Source organism: Gossypium hirsutum, unplaced genomic scaffold (genome assembly GCF_007990345.1).
Source record: "Gossypium hirsutum isolate 1008001.06 unplaced genomic scaffold, Gossypium_hirsutum_v2.1 scaffold_279, whole genome shotgun sequence".
In the NCBI taxonomy this organism is placed as follows: domain Eukaryota; kingdom Viridiplantae; phylum Streptophyta; class Magnoliopsida; order Malvales; family Malvaceae; genus Gossypium; species Gossypium hirsutum.
In genome coordinates, this window is record NW_024402930.1 from 1 (window position 1) to 22768 (window position 22768).

Here is a 22768-nt window from a genome sequence, read left to right on the forward strand (position 1 = left end):
GGGATGTGGATTGGATGCTGAGGTTGAGCTCAAAAATCTCAAATTAATCTAACCTGCGCACATAGAAAACAAATTGTATGTTGATTAAAGCACTTAGTGGTAATTCTATAATTTAAGTATGTAATATTAGCATTAACAATTCTACCCTAAGTAAACATGTATATCTATCTGCACATGTCAAAACATGTATATCTACTTGCAACTCGAAGTTATCAAGCTTCACATTTCAAAATAAACATATTATGTGTACGAGACTGACATCAACTCATCCCTCTTCAATGTAATTTTCAAAGAAATTTCATTATACTTATAATAATAATATTTAACAAATTTCGATATCAAACATGCCCTTATAAACCCTATTTCTAATTTACTGCTTTAGATATCACCTATTCATTCGTTTCAAGCAATATACAATAATTTCAAGTTTAATACAAGTTTATAAAAGCTCAATACTATAAACTAATTATGTATCACCCCTCACTCGACCCAATCGCTGGAAAATTAGACATCCATAATTGTATTGCATTAATAAATTGTTGAGACCAAAATCGAGTCTACGAAAGCTCAAATATAAGTTAGACTTGAAACAAGATCAAACTGTAAAGTTTCAAAAATTACAGAACAGGCATTGATACCCTTGATAGGTACTGATATCATTTTAAGCATCGATGTTAAAAAAATCAATTAATCAAAGGTATCGGTACTTGGCTTAAGTATCGATACTCCCTTATAGGTACCGATACCTTACCTTGGTATCAATACCATTTTGGCATTCTGTTGTTGGAAAATTAATTAAAAGATGCAAAATATCGATACTTCAATGTTAAAAGTCAAAAATCCTGCATTTGATCCTTTTTCATGTCCAAACATAATATAACTTCATTTGTACTTATAACACATTACCAATCTCTTACATTCATACAAAACAACATACAACAACCAACATATCCATAAAATATAAACAAATTAACTTGTAAAAATATACACTAATGAAATTTCAATCATTCTTATTTGCATTTCTATTCAATCCACCAATTTAGTCATGTAAATTAACTACCAAATTTACCATTCAAGTGACATCTATACCATTTCACAGACTACCACCATATACAATGACCACATTTTCCTCCCACAACGTCCAATTCAACCACTCATCAAACTCAACCCTTTTTACTTATTAAAACACATTCAAGCCATATTCATACTAACATAAACATTCCAAAAGGATATAAAACACACACATAATAACTATATGCGACTTATTTACCCATTTCAACTTCAATCATCCATTTAATCGAACAATTTCTTTTCATAATACCAAATGTTACACCCCAAACTCGGCCTAGACGTTATAACCAAATCTGAAGGTGTTATCTATGTTCATTCGAAAATCTAGAAACCCTTTTGAGACTTATAAAATAGATAGTGCTAGCTTTAGAAATTTAAATTTTTAGTTATTTAGGGAAATTACTTTCTTTTAACTAATTCGTTAATTTATCGACAATTACTTAAAAAACACTTAGTTTTGCAGCGAAATTTCTTTGTTACATAAAAATTTGAAAATACGGTTTGATTTTGGAAATCCGACAGTTTGCAGGTAGAGTTAATATAATTTAAAAACGTTAAAATATTGTAAATTGGAAAGTAAAGTCCAAATTAAAATTAGTCCCAAAAAGTCCAAAACAATCCATCAAAATCAGAATAGAGTAAGCAAGTTTAGAGAATCGCAAAACTAATTATGTTTAACTAAGCTTCCGTCGCACTGATCCATCCTATGTCTATGGATTACCTGAGAGAAACAAGCAGAGAGTGAGCTTACAAGCTCAATGTGTGAACCAATTCAGAAAATAATCAAATAGATATGTTTTAACATATTAACAAACAGGTAAAGACACAAATGCATAACAGATACAGATTCAAATCTACTCCCATCTGCTATACCGTCTCCAACCGTCCCTACACACCAATTAAGGTATTAAATACCCATCCAGCCCACACACCGTTAATGATCAGAAGCCACTTTACAAATATATGCAGACCAGCTTCCAAATCAAAGTGTAGTAACCCATAAAAAATATACGTGGCTGAGCCACCAAATACGATAGATAAATTAGCTACACAAAATTCCTCCATAATCATAATTCATCCCAATGCAAATACAGAACTAAACAGATATCAGATACATGTATGACATACATGTTTTACACATCAGATTCAGATAATATTAGCATATAACAGATCATGATATCACATATAACATGCTACTCATCCGTTCAAAGTCATATTTAACATTAACAGAACATCATAAATCATGATTTATAGACAAATTTATACCATAAAACCCTACAGGAGGGCTACATTTGATTCGCACGACGAATATAGCCTTGGGGAAATTTTTCAAAATTTGGGCTCACATGTCTGTGCAGCCCACAGTACCTACTTGGCCATCCTGTGTGGCTACATATTATTACACACGCTCATGTGGCCATACAACCCAATTGACCCAGATCGTGTCACACAGTCTAACACACGGTCGTGTGATGTACACTGCCATATCCCAAAAACTGAGTAGTGGAAATTGGGTTAGTGAAACCTAAAGTTGTCACGTACTAATTTTGAGTTATGATTGTGTAAATTATGTCAAGTGAGTTAATCTAGTTTAGTGGTTCAATGTTGTGCTTGTGTGTATGAGGTTCGAATCTTTTTCCTTAATTTTTTATTATTTTACTCCAACCCCTATCATTTAGTATCTAGCTTTTATAATATTTTCACTCAACAAATGGAAAGAATGAGTCTACTAGTTCAGTGGTAAGACCTCAACTTACCTAGAAATCCTGTGTTTGAATCCTTGTGAGTGCAAAGTCGGAATCTTTTTTCCCTCATTTGTGCTGGTCATGTAGTCAGTATTTGGGTTGGTTTTGAATTTTGGCCAACCAATAAGTTAATGGAATCTAGTAGTTATAGTTTTAATCTTTTTTATTTTATTTTATTTATTTATTTTATTATTTTTCTTTCTAAGATAATATCCTAAAAAGTCTCTCCCTTTTTCCACTCTCCACCACTTTGTCGTGTGATCTTTTGATTTTTTTTGTTCTTTTGTTTGCTACAATAAAGGGAGATAATAATTATAATAATTTTTGGTCAATTACTCCTTGTTTTTCCTGAAGATTTTCTTATTCGTTTAAACTCCTTTGATTTATTATTTATACTTCTACTCTGTGGGGATATTAGTAATGTTATTGTGGTGTCGTTTGCGCATTTGTGTAAATTTGATAAAGTTTCACTTCGATTTGGTAAATCATTGTTGTGTTTAGGATGTGAGTGTTGGGCTAACTGTTTTGGTACTGTTAGGGAAAATCGTGGAACAAGCGTTTTGCCGTCAGTAAACTAAGTATTTGGAGCAGCCATTACTGTTTGGGTATGTAGTCAAGTGCCAAAAGGTTGATTTCTGATTTGTTGGTTTTATTAATTGTGGTTGTGGTTGAATTAATGGCTTAATTTGGTGTTTCGTATTAAACAATTGGTTTCCAATCATCGTTTTAGGTTCTGGTGTTCTCGTTCTTAGGGCTTACAACGAAACCCAATTAGGTGTGTGTTTCTAACCTAAAACCATCGCGTGTAATCTGAAAAATCTAAAAAATAATAAAAGGAAAAATAAAAAATGTTTTGCGTCTCACGATCGTGTGGCAGACTATGTAGGGGCACAGAGTATGTGTGATTACACAGGCACATCAGGTAGACTGTGTGGGGCACACAGGCGTGTGTGATTATGCAAGCAAGTTAGGTAGGCTGAGTGGGACACACGGGCATGTAAAATCACATGGACGTGTGGCTCATTTTCTTGAAATTTCATTTAGTCCCAATTTAATCTGTAATTGTAATTAGACCCTCCGTGGGGTCTAGTTTGATTAAAAAGACCCAAAGTGAGGTATATGTTTTGATACGTTCGGTAAGTGAGTTACATGTATATTCTATGTGTCGATAACTTTGAAAACATTAATATTTTTGTAAAACATTTGTAACATTTGTATTCTATTATCTGTTTTGGTATGATATCTTATTCAACTATGAGATATGTACATATTTATTATGATTTTGCATAAGCATTAGGGTGGGCTTGGATAATGAAGTGTTTTGAGACAATATTACTGCAATTTTGGCGGTTAAACCACATTATATGTTTGGCAGCTCAGTTGCATATCTAATAGTGGCATACCACCACTTTTCGGTGTGGTTGGATGGATGGACTCATGTAGTATTAACTGGTGTAATTAGTTGGTTGGAGATGGTGTGTAGTAGATAGGAGTAGGATTTGTTCTGATCTTATATGACATTTTGATTTGATATGTATATGTTTCTAAAATTACAACATTTTGATCTGATATATGCTTATGGATATATGACATTCTTATATGTTATTTACATACATGAGTACTACAAGTAAAACTTTGTTTTTGTATTTGCAATTTTGCATGTGTAGTAAGAAAATTCTATACATGGGTTAAGTCACACAATGAGCTTCTAGCTCACTTGTTAGTTTAATATATTTCAGGTAACCATCTAACATTGGACCGGGTGACGTGCGGGAGCTCGGATTGTTTTCTTAGTTAATTAAAATATAGTGATTTTCGTAATTATCTATTTTGGAATTTTGGGACTGTAATCTATTTTTGGGTTTTGTTTTGGTTTTAGTTTAATTCGTTGGTAATTTATATTTACAAACATGATACTGCAAAATCACATGAGCTAACAAAATAGATTTAGGTTTACAAAACTAAAACTCTGAAAATTTTCCACTACAAAAAGTTTAAGTAATTTCTTAAGTGTTTTTTAGTAAACGAATAAATAGCTTTTTACGAATGTTTTCCATATTTATATTTCCTAAACACTCACTGAAATCAAAAGTTTTCAAACGAGATCAAGTTTAAGAGCTATTTTGTAAAATTAATAAGATCTGTGTGTAATTTCCAAAAAACATGTAAGTGTTTTACTAAAAACATTACTTTCAGAATTCTCGGTTTCTTAAGTTAGGATTTAACTTCTGTTCTTTTTTAACAAATTAATGTAATTTCTCAAGATTTAGCCATAGCGTCCAGGTCGAGATTGGGGTGTTACACACACAACCATGTGGCACAGATGGTCTAGTAGTTTGGCTTTCTATCGGTCGCGATTTTTCAGGTTTTCATTGCACACCTGGGTTTTTTTTAGACGAATTAATCTCGAGATTTCCAAAACCTAAAAACAACATTTACCCAACTAATTAGCAACGAATTACTAATTTCCAACTAACTCTTTTGATTAAAAAGAATGCTACATAGCCATCACTAAACTGAAAATCAACCCCGTTTTTAGGTGTTCAGTCACTTACCCAAACGAAACACCCACCACACGCACTTAATTTGTTGGAGAATTAACCACTCCCTGACAGTCACCTAACAGATTTATCATATCAATTAGAACATGGATAATCATATTACTATCCTCACCCCCCTTGCATGCAAAAACAATAATACAAATCAATAGAAAATGTACAAACAAAAAACTTACACTATCCTTCCGTGCTCACGAATACGACACTACATAATTGATGGAAAAACAGAGGCAGAATGACGATTAACAAACAAAAATAAACAAAACATAAACAAAGGGCAATCACCAAAGAAATATGATAAAAATCAAGAAAGGTTAGAATAGCAAAGTAATAGAGAAAAGAAAAATGGAAAACGCCAAGAAATTTTGGGGAAACTGAGAAAAAAATTAGATGATGGGAGTAGTTGGATGTCAAAAAATAATGAGATTTTTAGGGAAATTTTTATTACAAAATTATTATTTTAGTGAAAAATAAATCTGATAGGATTCTATCTCAACCAACTACCTAACCACTTATCAGCTTATCAAACTTTGAACTTAGCCCAAACACTACGACATAGGCGGCACATAGAGAATTTAGCAAAATATTGCCAATTTGCTCACGTAAGGATTCGAAAACAAAATCAAGGGATAAGCTAAAGTTTTACCACTAAACCAATAGGCTCATTTTATCAACAGATGCACACAAATATTTCTTAAATTAGATATCAAAAGTTAGGGATTTAAAAATTTTGGCAAAAATAAAATGAATGGAGATCTGAACACGGGACCTTAGGCACACAAATGGAGAACTTAACCACAAAACTAAATCAATTCACCAATCAATTTCTAAATATTCAAAACTTAAAATTCCTAGGGTGTTACACATATAAATCTTTAAACAATTAATAGATAGTTTTAATACCAATTCACATTTCAAATACCAAGTTATATACAATGAAATGCATTCAACTATTACCCAAAGCATACCATCATTAACTATATACTAACATATCATCTATCAACATCTAACATATGTTTAAAGTATACCAACTTCAAATGTAAATCTTACAAAACATAATTACATATATTATCAAATTCAGTTCAATATTTCAAACATAGAAAGGTATAGGGACTCCACTAGGTACATGCTTTGTTATATACTATCACAATTCATATCCAATTTTGTGTATCAATTAAATTATACAACTTTCTATTTTATTCAATTTAGTTCATATCTCGATATTCACTTCACCCTTAGCATTTTCAGCTTAATGTCCATTTATAGTTTACCTTAGTGTTATATAATGTAATATATCACGAATATGCTTTAACTAAAATTAGTTTCGGGTTATAAAAATACAAACCGAAAGCTCGCGCCACTTGTTGTTGACTTTCACCTTACCTTTCCCTTTCGATGGTTCTATGTCATTTTTAGCTACAAATAATAATTTGTTAATGGTATAATATCAAATTCAATTCAAATTACATTCAATTTCAAGGTCATACATAATTTGCAAATTATTCAATTTAATCCTCTATCTCGGTAATCAATCAAATTCATACCAATCCTATTCTATCAATCAGATTCAAATATAAATTCATTAAATATCTCAAATTCCAATTCATCATATTCAATTTATCAATCAATTTATCATTTCTTCATGATTTAGTCCACATTACACCTTTTTGTACCAAATTGTAAATAATTCAAATTAAAACCACAAAGAAACAATTTCATAATTCAAGAATATGTTAGAATTATATATAACCATACCATATACACTTAGTTAAAATAGTAAACAAGTTGAAACTTTAAGGACCGTCAATAATTGTCTTCTCTCCGATTATTTTCGATTTGGTCCCATTTTCGATCTATACAATTATTCCATTCCATTTATCAATTTCACACATCTTATATCATCCTATTATCTGCATGTATCAGTTCAATTTCATTATTCGAATCCCCTAAAATCTTGCATTTTATTCAATTTAGTCATTAAAACCGGCACTAACATATCTTTAAATCTACAACTCCAAAATTGAAATCAATTTTCACTATTAGCCTTAGAGACCTCATATTTTTTATTTCTACATTAAATTTTAAAATTTATTCAGTTTAATCCCTAATGTATGAAACTTTCAATTAACTTCACAATTTTGTCCTTTTTCACCTACATACTTAAAACCTATCAATTTAACACCTAAAACTTCATGTAACTTTATGAAACTTTAACAATTTAACAAATTGAGGCATGGATTAACTAGATTAAGCTCCTACTATCTCAAAAACATAAAAATTACAAGAAAAGAAGTAAATTGAATTAACCAATTGAAAGTTTAAATCTTCAAACCTTTAGGCCAATTCTTTTCTTCTTCTTCTTCTTGCCATTTCCGATGTTAAAGAATGATAAAAACAATGTTTTCTCTTTCTTTCCATTTGATTGTTTTATTTTATATATTTTATATTTAATTTGATAAATTTTTATTTTATTTTAATTATAATTTTTGTAACATTTTCCTTACACAAACATAAGGCCACCATCCACTATAAATTCCTAACTGGTATAATTTCCACTTTAGTCCTTAATTCATTTTTAATTAATAAAAATCTATAATAATTGAACTTTTACCACTTTTACAATTTAGTCCTTGTACCTTAATTAATCACTAATTCGACAAAATTACCTATCCAAATTTCAATTCCTTTATAATATAATTCCATAAATATTATTATGGGCTTGGCTTATGAAAACGGGGTCCTAAAACTGCATTTTCCAATTCCACTAACATTAGGATCATTACACTTATACCTCAATTAACTATCAATTAAACAAAATTACTAGACCAAATCTTAATATTTTTTCTATACTAGTCTCGTAAATATTAATATTTACAAACATGATTTCAAAAATGGCATTTTAGAATCGTAATTTCTGACACCACTAGAAGTGGGATCATTACAAGACCCATCATTAGCGTCATTTCCCCATGGACAGTTGTAAAGCTTTATCACCAATTAAGTCATTCTAGAACCTTCAGTGCATTTCCCCTTTTTAGAGCATCTCTAACATGCATAATAGGCAACTCTTGGTATGCCGACCAATTTGCTCCGTCTCTTCTAAGAGAAATATCCGTTGAGAATCTATCTAGATGGTCTCGAGATAGGCCACTTTGTAACCTACCTATTGAACAGGGGGAAATTGTTATATCTCTACCCCAAGGATCACATGTGGCTAAACGATTGACAACTTGACAAGAGCCCAGGTAAAAATTGTTATACCCTACCCCAAGGATCATATGTGGCGGAATGAATGACAACCTGACAAGAGCCCAGGTAGGCACCCTTACTAGGTGCGGTCTATAGGTCACCCTTCATTCCACACCCCTTGCAATGGCCTTCCATCCAGTCATTCATGGCCAACAATCCATGAATCCCACTCAAGCCAACTGAGAGGTTACTCGCGTCTAGCCACCTACTACAAGCAACCTACTATAAACCCTCCATTGAGAGTACTAAAGGACCACTAAGGCATAACAACCTCGTACAACCTTAACAAGGAGAATGCTAGAACAAGTCCATATAGTATTATATATAGAGATAGTTGACATGCAACGAACCTGCCACCTAATCGACCACCTAGGCTGGCCTACCATCCATATTGTTAGTACATGAGACTACTAAACAAAAGACCTCCCCTATATACACCTTGGAGCATGAAGAGTTGAAAGCCAATGTGGGATTTGCCTAAGGTGTTACAATATACCCAACAGACCAGCTTTCGGTTCCTTATTTATTTGAACTCTAGTTTTCACTTAAATTAAAGTATACGAGTCACGTATACATAGTCCAACATCCATTTATGATTTAGGTATGCCACACTATAAACATCACAAGTGAATAAATCCATAAACTAATTTTGGGATCTATTCTCCTTAGGTCCAATTCGATGTACTACCAGTCTAGTTAGTCACATCTATGATTCTATCTTTTCTTAGCCATCCGCTTTGATGCCCAAGATAAAGCATATCACTAATTGGACTTGATAGATGACATATTATTCTTTTAATCAGTTTTGTAGCACCCCAAACCCGGCCCAGAAGTTATGGCCGGATCCGGCATGCCACATCAAAAACGTTAAAAAAATTTTCCATTCTAAGTCCAGAAAATCGTACTTGATGTTCAAAAGATTAATTCATTAAGGGTTAAGGTGAATGGAAGCTGTGCACCAGGTAGGAAACCGAAAAAGAGGAGGTGAGTCCATCGGACTGCTTAAGTACCAAACTCCCTTCGAATCCAATCCTAGACATGCAAACCGCCATTGCCATACCTTAACGTCATGTATATTTCTAGGAAACCAATTTGATTAAGTCCTTTTTAGGAAAAGTGATTAATTTTGGAAAATATCTTTATTACGGAAGCTTTGCTTGTTTTCGTGTTATTTTGAAATCCATTACTGTTTTTGAAAACGCGCCCTAAAGCTATCCAATTTCAACAGTTAAATATAAATATTACCTATCTTAATAAAACATATAAAAACCATCAAAAATAAATAAGCGGCCTTATTACATTTAAAAGCCCAAAACCTCAAACGTAATTAAAAGGATGTCCAGTTCACCAGAAGAAAATCAAACTTTCAGAACGGGTGGCCACTCCGAATTCCCTCACAGCTCCAAGCCCACTATGGTTGGGGATTTCCTGCGTGGATGAAAATAAAAGGGGTGAGTTTGGGGAAACTCAGTATGTAAATTAATCCAACCATAGCCTATATCAGCTCAAACCACAGAAATAGAATAAGTTGGCCTTAGCCCAGAACAGAATTCAGAATAAAGCCCATAGGCCCATAACAGAACAGAACAGATATTACATGTTTATGCAGAAACCCAACCAACCGTATACACCCCGTACCAACCTACACCGTGGGGAACAACTCGACCCACCAACCGCTACACCACAGAATTTGCAGCATGGCTGCCAGAACAGATAATGTGACAGGGTCACCAAATACAGATAATCGTGGTAGAGCCACCAGAACAGATATATGTGGCAGAGCCACCAGATCAGATATTTGTGGCATAGCCACCAGAACGCTTCCTCCATAATATAACCCATGTCCCCATGCAACAGATATATAATCATGGCATACATCATACAGAATCAGATCGTCATGCTTTTCAGTCAAAATTAACCCTAAGGGTATAACGGTAATTTTGCACCTAGGGGTATAACAGTAATTTTCCATACATAGGGGTATTATAGTAATTTAGCTACTTTTAGGGTTTTCATGCATATCCTAACTATTTACGTACTATCAGAACACTTACCGCGCATACTTACCGAATTGGGCCTGTTGGCCCATGAACCCGATCTTTAGCCCATTAAGCCCAAATTATCAAAATGTACGAAATCGCGCGTACTGCAGTTTATTACTTCAGATTACCAAATATACAAACCCAACTATCTTACGAGCATTCGCACACTCGCAAATTCCCAAAATACCGACTTTTCGGCAATTCGGCATTTCGGCTTTTGCCAATCTAGTCTATGAGAGGGTGTCAGTTACACACCTGTTTGCGACGATATGCTGACGAGATCCACACACGAACCGCCTACAATTGGATTACTAACACGTTAATCTAACTATCCAAATACAAACTACGTATTAACCCCTTACAATATTCGGCCAACCACACCTACAGATCATAGTAAGCTTATAAGAAATCAATAAGCAACTCATTAACAAATTTTTGTCAATGTTTACCACATAATCATAATTTCACTGCAAGCCGTCTTCCTGAGCAACAGTTACTAAATTATTTATAACTGGAGCTACGAAACTCCAAATCAAGTGCCGTTAATTTTCCCTGAAAATAGACTCATATATCTTTTATCCATAAAATTTTCAGAATTTTTGGTATGGCCAATAAATACCAGATTTTTCTTAAAGTTTCCCATGTTTCACTGTTTGACTAATCTGACCACTCTTCATTACGAATCAAATTTCTCATTGTACAGAATTCAAAATATGTTCTCGTTTATTCCATTTGAAACTAGACTCATTAAGCTTTAATTGCATAATTTATTCAGCTTCTAATTCTTCTCCCACAATTTATGGTGATTTTCCAAAGTCACGTTACTGCTGCTGTCCCAAGTAGATTTATTACCAAATCACTCTTTCACACATACCTTGCATGCATGTTATTTAAACATGTATATCACCAATCAATCATCACATATCTATGATTTTACTTAAGTATAATCTCCATTTCATCATTTTAAAGCACAACATGTTAGCTGATTTTTCCCTTTAACATCTAAGGCACATGCATGTTCATTTGTTTGGCTCAACTTCACCTATCTTCCATTTTTCATCAAAGAACATGAAACAACAACCATTTCCTTCATTTTAATTCATGACTAAATGCTCACAACACAACTAAAAATCAAAATATACTTCAAGAGTTAAGGTAGAATCAAGAAGAACTCATGAACTTCAAAATAGAAGCAAGGTACCAAGAACTTACCTTCAATTTTCCTCCTCCTAATGACCGAATACTCAAGAGCTTTCTCCTCTCCTTTCTCTTCTCTAACTTTCAGCTATGATGAACAAAGATGGACAAAACTTTGTTCTTTTCACCCCTTTTTCTTTTAATAAAACTTCATATTTCATCCATTTAATTCTTTAATACAAAAGACATGAAATTCTTATCATGAAACATTTACCTAACCCATTATCATGAAACATTTACCTAACCCATTATCATGGAACATTTACCTAACCTATTATCAATTTGTATCAATTTGTACCATAAATTATGGATATCAAGTGTACATTTTGTCTACAACAACATGATGGCTGGCCACTTCATGTAAAATGGGAGGTTTGTCATGCAAATCCTCCTATTTTGCACTCCTATTTATTTGGTCACTTCAATTTAGCCTATAGCATTTTCAAACATTTTCACATAGGTTCTATTTCATAATTTCACCCCCTTTTTGTTATGGAACAAAAATTAACTAAAATTGTCGGGTTCTATCTTAAGTTTGGGCTTTCTAGAGGCCCACTAACATAATTAAACCTATGCCAACATTCACAGGATTCCCGAAAATTGGGGCGTTACAAGTTTGCTCATTTCCGATTAGACTAAGGACATGTTTAGGTTCATCTAGTAATATAAGTTGTCTTTCTGTATTACGATCTGACCATGTGATACTACTTAATATTAGTTAAACATTAGACAACCAGTGAGCAACATTTGCTTCTATTTTGCTTTGCGTGCAAAAATCATATTCGGACAATTATACAAAGTATATTAATGTAATCAATGAATTTTTTTATTAACCAATCTGTTTGAAAAAATTCCAAGTTTACAAACAAGTATGCTTCACTCAAGGTACCATATCCAACACTATTGACCAAGGCGCAATTGTTATACCCCTATCCCAAGGATGACACCTGGCAGAACGAAAGATGACCTGACAAGAGCCCAAGTAAGCTGCCCTAACAGGTGTGGCCTATGGGTGGCCCTCTCTTCCACACCCCTTACGATGGCCTTTTATCTAGTCATTCATGGTCAGCTATCTGTGAATCCCACTCAAGCCAACTAATAGGCCACTTACTTCTAGCCACCTACTACAAGCAACCTACTACGAACCCTCCATGGAGAGCACTAAAGGACTACTAAGGCGTAACAACCTTGTACAACCTTGACAAGGAGAATGTCAAAACAAACCACATAGTACTGTATATAGAGATAATTAACATGCAACGAACCTGCCACTTGATTGACCACCTAGGTTGGCCTACCATCCATATTGTTGGTGACATGGGACTACCAGACAGAGGACCTCCCCTATATATACCTTGGAGCACAATGAGTTGAGGGTCGATCCCTCAACCTCTCCAAGAAATCATAAGTTCCCCATCATTCTCTTTTCTCTCCATTCTTTCCTCCTTAACTTCATACTCCAACTCTCCGCCTGTCACAACTGAACTAACCCTCCAATCAACAATGTCAAATGAAAAAAATTCAACATGACACTAATAATAACATGACCAGACATAAATGCACTAATTTATATAAACTCGATACAAATTTACGAGTTATTTGACCAACCCAATTAGAATTCACAAATATCATATTTGAAATAATTATGACATTAAAAATATAAAAAATAAGTTACAACATGAAAAATAACATAAAATGATACAAATGTATTAAAATTTATATAATAAGAATAATGAATGTCTCAAGTTTATATAGGAATTCATTTAAAACAATTATAACACACACAAAAATACAAACATTAATATATGGTTCTTTTTTTTCCCCTTTTCTTTCATTTCTTCCTTCTTTTCTTTCATTATGATAACTTTAAATCTAAATATGTAGTATTGAATCGTCTTATATAGAGTTCGACTTTACTCGAACTATGTAAAGTATCTAGATCAATTTTTTAAGTTCAGACTTGACCCAGCTTGAAAAATGGGCTTACTTTTTGTCCAAGGCAGGCTCAATTTAAGAAAGGTAAATTTGAGCTCAAACCACCCATATTTAGTATTTTTTAAGATTAATTTTTATTTAAAAATAATTTATTAAAAAATATAATACACTAAATGCATTAAAAAACGCTAAAATAAAAATTTTCTAACACATTAAAAAATATTTATATTAAAAAAATACTATTATAAACATAATAAATGTTTTGTTATATTATAACCAAAAATATCATTCTGGCCGCAAAAGCAAAGCAAAATGATCGTTGAATTCAAGATGATGATGATGATATATATATATATATACAATTTTCTTTCAAAAGTTATAATAAAGTTTGAAAGGAAAAAAGCAAATTTAACAAAACTTATAACCATAATTAGAAGTTGTTTCTAGAGCCATAATTATAGAATTCTAAATTGAGAAGCTTTGTTTGGGAAACAACTTACCCTTACAAAAATTTATGATTTAAAAGGCAATTTAAGCATTAATTAATAAGATTCTTAATTTGCAGTAATCTTTAGATTTAACTTATTGTTTTGATATTATTGAAGAAGATAGACTCTATTCTTCGAATTGTTTCAACCAATAGTAGATAGTTTGTAAAATCTTGTATATTCATCAAACCACTTGATTTCGGAATCATGGATTGAAAAAAAAAAAACTTGGTAAAAAAGCATAACAATAAAGGGGAGAGGTCTGCTTACACTGATGTAGATCTGTTCATAGGTCGAGTTAGACTTAGTCTTGGGTCCAAAAAATTTTTATGTTCAGTCTTGTTTTTGAACGAGTCAAATTTGTCCAAAAAACTCATTTTACTGTTTAAAAAATATTTGTAATTGATATTTATATATTTTACAATTAAAATTAAATTTAAAAATATTTTTTATTATTTAATTTGAATTCGGGTTAAACCAATTTGAGATGCTAAAATCTTTGTGCAAGCCCGGCCCAAGTCGAGTCAAGCAGGGTACCCTAGGTTTGGACAGCTCAACATTAATGGAAAACTATTTAATTTGACACCCTTTAATACCCAATTGTCCATCGAAACCTACCCTAAATTATATTGAATTTTGGTTTATGAAAAATTATTTGAAGCATAATAGAAATTTATCAACTATGTTCAATTAATATTTTAAAAATAAAAATAGTTTTTATGATGCCATTTAACAATAACTTATTGAATTGAGAAGAAATACATGTAAACATTGGGGAAAAATATGATCTAAATGACAATTTAGGCATTAATTAAAAAGATCCTTCATTTGTGATAGCTTTTTAAAATAGTACATTGATTTGGGTTGTTTTGATACTACTGAGAAACAAGAATCAGTTGATGGAGTTTGTTGAAACCATAATAGATACTTTGTTCAATCTTGTATATATTATGAAACCATTTTGATTTTTTTTTATTCACAAAATATCCACTCAACTATCAAAGAAAACCCATAAAAATTGATTTTATACCTTTTTATTTTTATTTTTTGATAATGTACTATACGTATTAGATTTTAACGTTTCATCCCTTTTATATTAAATTTGAAGTGATTAAACTCTGAAAATGTAATGATTTTATGTGGAAATCTCAAATGTGCAAAATATTTTAAAATTCAGATTAATTTGACCTAAATTAACTTATAGCAATACATTAACAGTGTAATTTATATGTTGTATAATGTTTAATTAACAATTTAGACTTGGTAATTGTTCTAACATTATAGTCTAAAGTTTTTTTTCTCCCACATTGGGCGCATAAACCTTTTTCTGTTCCAAATTAATCTTTAAACTTGGCAATTGTTCCCACATTAGAGTTTGAATTTTTTTTTGTCTAACTTTTTTATGGAAATATGAGGGACTAACTTTGACAAAAAAAGTTCAAGCCCCAATGCAGAAATAAATGTTAAGTTTAGGGACTAATTTGAATAAAAAAATTTAAGCCATAATATGAAAGTAATTACCAATTTCAGGCCCGCGGTAACCTTAATTTGTAATTTATATATTGTACCAAAATAGGAAAATGTGTTAAACTTAGGTACGATTACTAAAAAAATTGTTATATTTTAATTTTAAGATATTTTTTAAGAAACTATTTTAAATTTAAGTTTTAAGATAAAATGTCATTAATATAAATTGAAATTCAATAATTTTTTTTATTCGAAAATTACTAAATATTTAAAAGGTTAAGTAATTAGATAAGATTTTCCAAACGTAAAATTTTTAAATATTAGATGTTATGATTTTCTAAAAATTATTTTTAAATAATAAATAGGTCTAATGTTTAATTTTGATCTCAATATTTATATTTGATCATTATTTTTTGTTTTGAGTTAAATTTGATCCTTTAACCTTTTAAAAAGGATCAAATTATTTTTTTAACAAAAGATTAAAATATTTTTATGATATTGGCATGGCAGTTGACGGCTACTTTATATTGGTATGATACTATTTATCTTATATGTCACATTAATAAATGTTTTAAAATTATAAAAAAATTAATGTAAAGTGTAAGTGGATTGCCATATGAATTGTCTTGTCTAAAAATTTAATATCTAAGTTAGTATTTCTGATAAAAAACAATAATTTAACCTTTCTTTTTTAAAAGATTGATGATAAATTTTAACTATTTTTAAAATATAAATAATCAAATTTAACTAAAAAAATAAATAAATATTAAATTGATAGAATATATAAATGTTAAAAGGTTAATTCTCACATTATTTCTAATCAATGATAAAATTTTAAAAATTTATCCTATATAACACTAAATGAAATTTGCACACGTCAACCAATAAAGCTATCCATACAAGCCGTACATTGTTATAATATATATATATATATTAGATTACCATAATTGTCCCTCTCCATTTTCTCTTTTGCTAAACCTACGTGTCTCTTAGTACATGCTCGTAAATCTCAAATTCAGCATTCTGATTCATTTCGGCCCAGTTTTAGAGAAGTCTGGTTTGGCATGGAAGTGCGGAATAAAATTAGGATAAAGCGTTTTATTTGGAAAATTTTAAGTTAATCGAATTGATGAATCTTATTTTATTATCTTAAATTAATTTAAAATTTTTTAAATCGAATCGAGTCAGGTCAAGTAAGATAGAATTTGAATCGAATATATTTATTTGAGTTAAATTAAAAAAATAATTTTAAGTCCTTATAACTAATGTCAACTATTATAATCAAATTTGTTATTAACGTTCATTCCCTCATAATTTATTTATTAATTATTTATTTACTAGTTAGTTTCTTTACTTACTTAGTTGTTTCAATTATTTTCTGATTCTTGTCACTATATATTTTGAAATTAAAATATATATTAAATGTAAAAATGTAATTTTTTTAATAAATTTTATTGTAAATATAAAATGTGAAATTTATACCAACAGATAAATCTGGCAATTGTTCTCACATTAGGGTCAAAAAAATTTTAGTCTAACTTTTTTTAAGGAAATATTGGGGACAAACTTTGACCAAAAATAAGTTCAAGCCCCAATGTGAGAATAAATGGCAAGCTCAATGATTAACTTAGACAAAAAAAATTTAAGTCATGAAAACAATTGCCAGCTTCAAGCCTCAACTATTGCGATGATCCCAATTTGTAAGCTGTATATTGTACCAAATTAGAAAAAAAAAGTGTTAAATTTAGGTACTAAATTACTAAAATAATTTTATATTTTTATTTTAATATACTTTTTATGAATCTATTTTAAGTTTTAAGATAAAATGTTATTAATATAAATCGAAATTCAATAAATTTTTTATTTGAAAATTACTAAATATTTAAAAGGTTAAGCGAAGGTAAAATTAATCCCCACTTAATCCGTGTTTGGTTTGATGTATTGCCTATTACAGGCCTATTACAACACGGATGTATTCCTCATTTTCTCTGCTTCAACAACGATTAGCCAATCCGTTTCAAAAGTAAGGATTAGCTAATCGTTTCTGTTTTACCCTCCCCAGCCAAAATCTGCTGCTCCACCCCACCCTCTCCCTCCCAACATCAACAGCAGTTTTCTTCGAACCAAATCTCCACCGTCTCGCGTTTGGGAAGCGAGAAAGTGCGAGAAAAATGAGCAGACCGGGGAAGAAAGTCGTCGATGTCGCGTTCAAAGCATCAAAGAACATTGATTGGGAAGGGATGGCTAAGCTTTTGGTCTCCGATGAGGCTCGCAAAGAGTTCGCTACTCTTCGTCGCACTTTTGATGAAGTTAACTCTACTTTACAAACCAAATTCAGCCAGGTCTTTTTCTTCTCTCTAATCCCTAGCTCCTTTTTTATTCTCTCTATAAATCAATTGGGATGTTTTGGGTTGTCTCCTACACGATGGCGCAGCCAGCTTGTGAAACGGTCATGAATTGGTTATCTTCTGGTGGAGTTACAGAGTTGTTACCTGAAGCAAATGTACAGCCCAATGAGAGATTCATGGTGATGCGGGAAGTTAGTCCATTGCCTATTTCACTGTTATCTGGCTTTTCAATGAATCTTTATTTGAAGTTGGTCTTTCAAATGGAAGAATCTTTATTTGCTGGGCAGGTATTATCCTGAATAGAGTAATGTAATCTAATTTATAAATTGATCACTATTTTCTTGTAGGCTTAATTAATTTTTATTTGGTCTTTGACAATTGGATCACTACTGATTTTCAAACTATTTCTAATGCTTGGTATTGATTCGTTTGACGCAGGTTGTTCCTAGTATTGCTATGGTTGAAACATACACCAGATTGTTGCTCATTGCACCTCATTCGTTATTTTGTTCGCACTTCAGTGTAACTTGCTTCCCTTCTAATGTTATTATTTCTTATCTTTTAGAAGATTTCTTAGTAAAGGATTAGTGTCATGCAGTTTTCGAGATTTGTGGTATAAATTTTGTCCATTGGAAAAGTTATTCCATCTCATTTTTAATGGAAGTCTTAAGAAGTAATTGCCACTTTCAATATACTTGTAACCTCATTCTTGCTACTGGCTGAAAGTAAGTCAATCATCCTACTAATTTGGAAAAACAAATTTTGACTTATAATGACTTTATCTGTCAATATAATATTTGTTTTTCAGATTTCCTGACATCTGTTCAAGATCATGCTACTTTTCATCCAAACCAACTAACTGACTAAATGTAACAATTCACCCTTTATTAAATCATTTAATTTAGAAAATTGCACTTTGAAATTTCTTTCCAAACCCATTGTAACCATCCATTGGCAACTTATATAAGAGCCAATGATGATTTATGATCAATAGATGACTCCATGTAGTGGGAGAAGGCTTAGTTGTTGTCTGACTGCTGATTTTTTCAATTTAGACCAAAGCTAAAGTCTGATTTCCTTATTCTCTCTTTATGGATTTACAAAAATATATTGTCACTTGCTAATAGAATAATAGGATTTCTTTAAAATGCCTTCTTTGCAGCATTTGGCACAGAGGAATGCTTCTTTATTGAGCAAGCCTGCGGTGACACTTCTGGTGCTTGAAATTGTCAACTATCGTCTGCTTCCACCGTACAGGTGATCTTCTGCATGGTTCATTCAGCCAAGATACTCCTCTCCCTTCTGCTGGTCATAGCATGTGATAGTATTTAGAATGGAATTTGCAGTTTCAGATTGAGCTTTCTGATTCCTGAGGATTTCTGTGCCCTTTGCTTTATATTGCTATTGCTTTATATTTCTCTGATCATTTTCCAGCTCCAGATCTCCTTGATCTTTCCTAGATCAGTTCCATGCCCCATACTTCACTGAAAGTTCAATGGAAATCAATTGCCAATGAGGACATTGTTTAAATTGGTTGCTATTTTGTTTGCAAATACAATTCTTATTTATGTGCAATTCACTTGTTGAATGCTATTAGCATTTAACAATTTCAGATTAATGCCGTAGATGTTTCATTTCAATAATGCTATTATGTGATCAGATTCTTCTGGACACCAAAACTTGAGATACTCCTATACTTATGTTCAAAGTAGAATGAAGAAAATATAGACATCTAGCTACTCAATTCTCACTTGTCTGCAATTTCTAGCAGTCGAAGTAATCATATTTATCATGCTTGTTATAAGGTTTGGATGGAGTTTTGAGGGATTCACCGTTACAAATGTTATATACTCTTCCATTGCAGGTGTAGAGATCCCCAAGTTTGTTGACACCGTCACTCCTCAATACAAACCAAAATTTGATGAATTGGTGAGAATCAACAGGATAATTGACTCTCTTTTACCCTGTCTCCAAGTTTTTTCCTCGAATGATGTGCTATTTATTTGTGGTTATAGCTTGTAGAATTGAAAGAGGCAGAGGAGAAATCCTTGAAAGAGTCTGAGCGATTGGAGAAAGAAATTGCCGAGGTTCAAGAACTTAAGGTAATAAATAAAACAATGCCGGAATGTGTGTTGTTGTGTTCCAAATCACAATTGCTGAATTTTTTATCTTTTTTTATGAACAGCAAAAGATCAGCACCATGACCCAGACGAGTACTTTGAGAAACATCCAGAGCTTAAAAAGAAATTCGATGATGAGATCCGGAATGACTACTGGGGCTATTGACATCTTTGTGAATTTAATGGCCAAGCTTTTGGTCTCGACTAGAATTTCTGAACCGTTTCTGTTGTTTTAACCCCTTTTTCTCTTGTGCGGTGATCTGGGTTGGAAAGATTAGGCTGTAATGATAAGAAAATAATTTTGTGAGAAAAATTTATCCAATCATTTGAGAAACAAGGTGGATCTTGTAAGACATGCATTCTATTTAGCAGGCATCCGCAGTCATACTTTTATGGCAAAATTTTTACTGTCTGCCCTCTTCATTCCATTCTGTTTTATGTTTATTATTTGAATATTATCTAGATACAATTGAATTTGGACACCTATTTATCTTGATCCATTCTATATGTATTTTTTAATAAGTGGTTATTTATATTATTAGTATTTTGAAATTTTAAATTTTATAAATTAATATAAAAAAAGGTTTTTACATCAAGAATGAATTTATTGATTCAAGTGCATCTAGACAATCATTTATCCAAATTCATCGGGACGTGCTTTTTAGTTCTTTTTAATATTAATTATTTTAAATTGTATAAATTCATATAAGAAAATTTATTATCAAGAATTTTATGAAATTATATATTATTATTAAATTTATGTAATAATAATTATTTTAAATTATACAAATTCATGTAAGATAATTTATTAGTTATAATTATTTTAAATTTTATTAAATCATATATTTTAATTAAATATATTTAATATTAATTATTTCAAATTATCTTTATGGTATCATATATTATGATTTGAGTAAATTCATATAAGAATATTAATTATTAAGAATTTTATTAATTATATATTTTAATTATAATATATTTAATAATAATTATGTTTAAATATGATTAAAATATTTATTATTGATAATAATAATCTTATTAAAATTTAAATAACAATAACAATAATCATTTACCAAAACAAATTTATGCTAAGGGTATTCTAGTCATTTTAGTTTTTTCCACTATGCTATTACACCTCTATTCCATTCAACCAAACACAAGATTACTATTACGCCTCTATTCCATTACATTCAACCAAACAGTTGATTTGCTATTACACCTCTAATCCAATACACTTCTAATCCAATACACCTCTAATCCAATACAGCGAACCAAACGCACCCTAGATGTTATGATTTTCTAAAAAAATAATTTTAAATAATAAATAAGTTTATTGTTAAATTTAATTCTCAATATTTATATCTTTTGTCAAATTAATTTTTATTTTTTAGTTAAATTTAACCTCAACTTTTTAAAAAGAGTTAAATTACTTTTTTTTAACAAAAATGTTGACTAAAACATTTTTTACAATGTTAGCATGGCAGTCGACGTGTGCCTTATGTTGGTATAACACTATTTATCTTATATCCCACATCAACAAATAATTTAAAAATTATAAAAAATAACATAAAATGCACATGGATTGCCATTTAGGTTGTCTTGTCTAAAAATTTAACATCTCAAATAGTATTTCCGATAAAAACAATAATTTAACTTTTTTTGAAAGGTTAATAGTCAATTTCAACTCTTTTTAAAATATTGAAAAGTCAAATTTAACTAAAAGAAAAAAATATATAAACATTGAAAGTTAAATTTAAAATTATAATTAATAAATAAATTAAAAATATTATCTTATAGAACACTAAATGATATTTGCAAATGTCAACTAATAAAGCTATCCATACAAGCGTACATTGTGTTATATATATATTACCATATAAGTGACAAAGAGAGAGCAGAGAATTATGTGTAAAATAATGTGCACTGCCAAAAGCTTCAAAGAAATGCCATATATTTATTATCTAAGTTTAACATTGGAAATATATTTGTTGATTAATATATTTAAGTTTCAACTGTACTGTAAAAAAGGCTGCTATCATATATCACTAATGCTGCCTGCTTATTGGCAAATGTATACAAAATTTCTCTATACTAGTTATGATTTTTGAAGAAATAAGGTTTTCAGGTACTTGAAAATTATTAGCTTCTGATTTTATTTATATATGCTTTGATTTTATATTTAACCATTGGTATTATAGTCTGTAAAAAAAAATGAAATAAGACTTTTATATGTAGTAGAAGGTAATGCAAGCGACGTGGCTTTCTCTTGTAGTAAAATTCATTCGTGGAATCAATGATAATCTTATCATTGTTTGCTAAAATAGAAAGCATTTGCTCTTTTCCCGAATTAAACTGTCAATGTTCTCGAGGTTACTATAATCAGAAAAAAAAAACCTACCCATATGGTCATCTAACTATAAAAGGTATTCATTTTAAGCATTCAAAATAAAAAATTTTACACATTAAGTACTCACGTTATATAGTTCAGTCATTATGGTTACCTCGTTAAAATCACAAACGATAAGCTGACGTGGTAGTTAAAAAAATC

General features: G+C 30.9%; 1 protein-coding gene and 1 pseudogene across 1 annotated transcript; both read left to right on the top strand.

Annotated features, from left to right (window-relative positions):
- Positions 1 to 18123: 18123 nt before the first annotated feature.
- Positions 18124 to 19578, top strand: LOC107893516 (mediator of RNA polymerase II transcription subunit 23). The gene is made up of 3 exons (XM_041110401.1): positions 18124 to 18387; positions 18539 to 18622; positions 19263 to 19578. The coding sequence occupies exons 1-3, from the start codon at positions 18154 to 18156 to the stop codon at positions 19359 to 19361; spliced, it is 417 nt and encodes a 138-aa protein (XP_040966335.1). The 5' UTR covers positions 18124 to 18153; the 3' UTR covers positions 19362 to 19578.
- A 97-nt stretch (positions 19579 to 19675) lies between these two features.
- Positions 19676 to 20713, top strand: LOC107895175 (ATP synthase subunit d, mitochondrial-like; annotated as a pseudogene).
- The last annotated feature ends 2055 nt before the right edge of the window (positions 20714 to 22768 follow it).

Bases quoted from the DNA above. Each gene is read 5' to 3' on its own strand.
- LOC107893516 (XM_041110401.1), top strand. From the start codon at position 18,154: ATGTTTTGGGTTGTCTCCTACACGATGGCGCAGCCAGCTTGTGAAACG. The intron at 18,388-18,538 runs GTATTATCCTGA...CGTTTGACGCAG, and splicing joins AATCTTTATTTGCTGGGCAG to GTTGTTCCTAGTATTGCTAT. The intron at 18,623-19,262 runs GTAACTTGCTTC...CCTTCTTTGCAG, and splicing joins TATTTTGTTCGCACTTCAGT to CATTTGGCACAGAGGAATGC.